At 41.0% G+C, this 4,155-nt stretch overlaps 1 protein-coding gene across 1 annotated transcript; it reads left to right on the top strand.

The window, feature by feature from the left end:
• The first annotated feature begins 1,483 nt into the window (after window positions 1-1,483).
• Window positions 1,484-2,401, top strand: LOC119659070 (probable splicing factor, arginine/serine-rich 6). The gene has a single exon (XM_038066981.1). The coding sequence runs from the start codon at window positions 1,484-1,486 to the stop codon at window positions 2,399-2,401; it is 918 nt and encodes a 305-aa protein (XP_037922909.1).
• The last annotated feature ends 1,754 nt before the right edge of the window (window positions 2,402-4,155 follow it).

The raw sequence follows: 4,155 nt of genomic DNA, 5'->3' as shown, positions 1-4,155 counted from the left end.
ACCTGGGAAAGCGTAAACCTCAAGGCTATCCCATAGAGATCCCCAGGAGACCCGTCGATCGCTTCTGGTTGCCGGAGATCCTTATCGATAAAAACAAGCTCGTCTAATCCTTATGCTTTCAAACCCCCAGGGTTCCCGTGGGCGAATGAGTGGTTATCAGAGAGGAGGAATTACAGGTGAACAGGCAACCTTTTCTCTCTCTCTTCCTTTCCTTATATATAAAGAGCGCTCAGTGAGATTGGGAAAGGTAGATTATAAAGTTCAGTTGGCAATCAGGTACGCAAAGGTCAAAGTGTTCCGCTCCACTAAAAGGGACCACAACATGGATCCAGTCGACGCCGCCAAATAGCTTTTGGAAGTAATGAAGATCGACGGTCCAAAGTGGACTGACGAACCCCTTCCGTTGCCCTGGAGCCTTGGTTCGGAGGAGAGCTCTAAACCAAATATTACAATTCATTCCACAGAACAGATCTAGAGCGTGTATCTTCACCAGAAAGAGCCTGCACACTTTTTTGTGTCTCGATCTGGGTTTCGTGTTGAAGAGCCGACAACACGTCCTGGACATCCATTTATTTAGCTTCTTTAGTACATATACTCGTATAACAACTAGTTGAATAAACATGCTTCGTTAATAATTTTTTTTGGCAAGTTTCGCGATTAAAATGGCGTTTGGTTTTCTGAATTCAGATAATCGGAACGACCGGCAGTAGTGGATCACTACGTTTTTATGTGGGTTCCTGTTGGGCGGTGTATCTCTACTTATATTCTATATAATGGCTTCAAAGAATTCTGAAAGTTTGTTGGGCGTTTTTAAAAAAGTTGCAAAATTTAAAAACTATGTTATTTTAATGGTTTGTAAACAAAAGAAAGTCGGAAAACATAAAGAATATAGGTTTTGTGCTCATCTTCTGTGAGAAATTTCTACGCACATTTTCTCATCCGTATATGGCTACAAATCTAACATATTTCTTCATATTTTTCTGCAAGATGCGTACATGTAGTATTACAGACATAGATAATAGACATAGAATACCACCAGCTTTAACTAGGATGTTAGAGGCTCGTTTGGCATTAACTAATGTTAGGCGCCAAAAAGGTGTCAATCTGCAAGCTGAGGAAAAGGTATTCCGGAAAACCGGATGTTAAATTATTAGTATATGAAGATATGCAATGGAAAGTCTCTGTTCAGCGTAATTATTTAAGGACTACGGGGGCAAGTTCGTTGTGAATTTGCGCTTAAAAGAGTACTGCATCAGAGGTATTACAAATATAAATTTCAATCCAGGGAATAATATATAATAGATCATTATTTCCTCTTTAATGTAGGTAGGCAGTCTTCTTCGGCTCTGGCGGAAGAAAAAGGTTAGGCAATTATGGAATATGGATGTGCTAATTATGTAAGCATAACGTAATTAACACATCCAATGCAAAGAAGGATAAGTTGCCATTAAGATTAATTGATTCCTAAGTATAAATACCTGGAATGGTTACTCGAACTTCAATTGAATTTGTGAATCCAACTCTATCAGGTGATCGTTTGTTCTCACAGAAAATTCAAAAATCTGAAAGCGAAATGACGAGCGTAGTGCATATAACCGGTCTAGTTAACGAAATTGAAAGGAAGGATCTTGAAAATATTTGTCGTCCGTATGGTGCCGTTGTACAAATCAGGCTTGGTAGAGGAGTACCAAAAGAAGCGTTCGTTGAATTCAACGACCCAAATTCGGCAGCTAACATAGTAAAAGAACTGAACGGACAAGAAATGTGTGGCATGAAAATTGAATTGTACGTAAATTATAATAACGAAGGCGATTCGTCCAAATCACGAAAATATAGAAATAGGGAAGCGTACTCGACGAGGCGGGATGCGTCGCAATCGAGAACTGAGGATCGAGGACGCCGAAAGTCGTCCAGGAGCGTGTTTGATTCGAATAGATGCAGTGATCGATTAAGAGGCCCAAGACGAGAGTTTGGCAATTCTCTGAATTGCAGAAGGGTGGATGCAAGTAAAAAACAGATGGCCATGAAACGGGATCGGTCTAAATCGAGGGCTCCCGCAGTTGACCAGCGTACCTCTTACCGAAGCAGATATCCCTCTAAGAGGGATGAAGACTTTCATCGAAGAGGCTTGATGCGAAATGATTCTAAAACAAGGAGATACCATGACAATCGGAGATCAAGGAATCGCGACGAGACTAAGGACCGGAACGTAAACAAGTATGGACGCGTTACCAGCCGGGATCGGTCTGAATCGCCCTGTGGAAAATATCGTTCGGTAGTTACGCAACCTGCAAAACGAAGACGAGTCGATTCAACTGGATCAAGTTACAGCACCACGTCCAGTCAGCATACTTCAGTAAGTAGCCGTGGCGTTACACCAGATAGTGGAAATTGGGATTGATGTGAAAACTTTGTATATGCGCTTGTAATTTTTATTAAATAAAAACCATTGAATAAACTTCTCTTTTGTTAACTAAACATATATGTATTCTTCTGTGAATGCTTCAAATCTAGATTATTTGCCTTACTTACTCGGCACCACCACAAGACACTTTTCTTTCCACAATTTGGCAACATTATGCTAAAGACAAACAGCTGTTACTGTTTTTATCCAGTTGTTTCAAAGCTTCTTTATTTTTAATAGGAAATCTGGGAATCGTTGTATCTGCCATAGTACTTCTGATAAGTACTTCCTTAAATAAAGTAAAATTTTGGATTATTTAAATTAAATAATTCATTTTGTTTATTTTCAATCATCATCATCAACGACGCAACAACCGGTATCCTGTTTAGGCCTGCCTTAATAAGGAACTGCAGACATCCCGGTTTTGCGCCGAGCACCACCGATTCGATATCCCCAAAAGCTGTCTGGCGTCCTGGCCTACGCCATCGCTCCATCTTAGGCAGGGTCTGCCTCGTCTTCTTTTTCTACCATAGATATTGAACTTATAGACTTTCCGGACTAGGTCATCCTCATCCATACGGATTAAGTGACCCGCCCACCGTAACCTATTGAGCCGGATTCAACAATTCTTCGGAGGATTCTTCTCTCGAACGCGGCCAAGAGTTCGCAATTCTTCTTGCTAAGAACCCAAGTCTCCAAGGAATACATGAGGACTGGCAAGATCATAGTCTTGTACAGTAAGAGCTTTGACCCTATGGTGAGACGTTTCGAGCGGAAAAATATTTGTAAGCTGAAATAGGCTCTGTTGGCTGACAACAACCATGCGCGGAATTCATCTTCGTAGCTGTTATCGGTTGTGATTTCACCCTAGATAGGAGAAATTGTCAACGGTCTCAAAGTTGTATTCTCCTATCCTTATTCTTCCTGTTTGACCAGTGCGATTTGATGTTGTTGGTTGGTTCGTCTTCGGTGCTGACGTTGCCACCATACACCTATATCTGTAATTAAAATAAAGTAGAATATTTATGACCCCTTATTCATGTGAGGGCTCACGTTGTTGTATTGACTAATTGACATGACACGATGTTGTAGAATGTACGAAATTGACAACAAATGCCAAAGTTTCACCCTCTATAACTTTGTTAATAGTAGTTGGATTTTCTTCAAACTTGACCCAATTGTGCCTTACGCACAGCAGCATGAACTATAAAATATGCTAATATACTATTATTACACTTATTCATGCAGATATCGGAACCGGACGTATTTTAGGCGTAGATTTCGTTTAGATACACCACTGTGATTTTTCTGAGAACGAGACCACTTACACTTTTTGTGGGTTATATTTTGAGCCCTCGCCCCCCTACGTTTCACCCGATATCAAATATCAGGACAGTTTCGAAAAGTACTAATTGAGCCCTTTCATTGGATACCCCACATGACTGTATTCTGTGAACAAAATCGCACCCTTCATTGACATGTATGCCCACCATTCTAACGTACTGTTTTATTATGTGGTGGCAGCCCCTGAACAAAAACGCAATCGAACGAAGTTTAATAAAATTCAAAATATCGCGGGTGCACGTGTCACTGAGGCTCTGCAGTCTTGCTCGGTAGATTCTCTCATTGTACTCGTACACCACCTCCACTCTGGACCGTCTCTTCAAATACGCTGTGAAACGTAGTGCCGTCAGACTACGTGAGTTCGGATGCTGGACAGTGAACAGCCATAGTAAGATCCTAGACGAAGT

Source organism: Hermetia illucens, chromosome 6 (genome assembly GCF_905115235.1).
Source record: "Hermetia illucens chromosome 6, iHerIll2.2.curated.20191125, whole genome shotgun sequence".
In the NCBI taxonomy this organism is placed as follows: Eukaryota; Metazoa; Arthropoda; class Insecta; order Diptera; family Stratiomyidae; genus Hermetia; species Hermetia illucens.
Note: the sequence above shows the minus strand (reverse complement) of the source record. Positions and strands in the feature narration are given on the sequence as shown.

What these genes read in the sequence shown, in the direction of transcription:
- LOC119659070 (XM_038066981.1), top strand. Translation starts at nt 1,484, where the DNA reads ATGGTTACTCGAACTTCAATTGAATTTGTGAATCCAACTCTATCAGGT.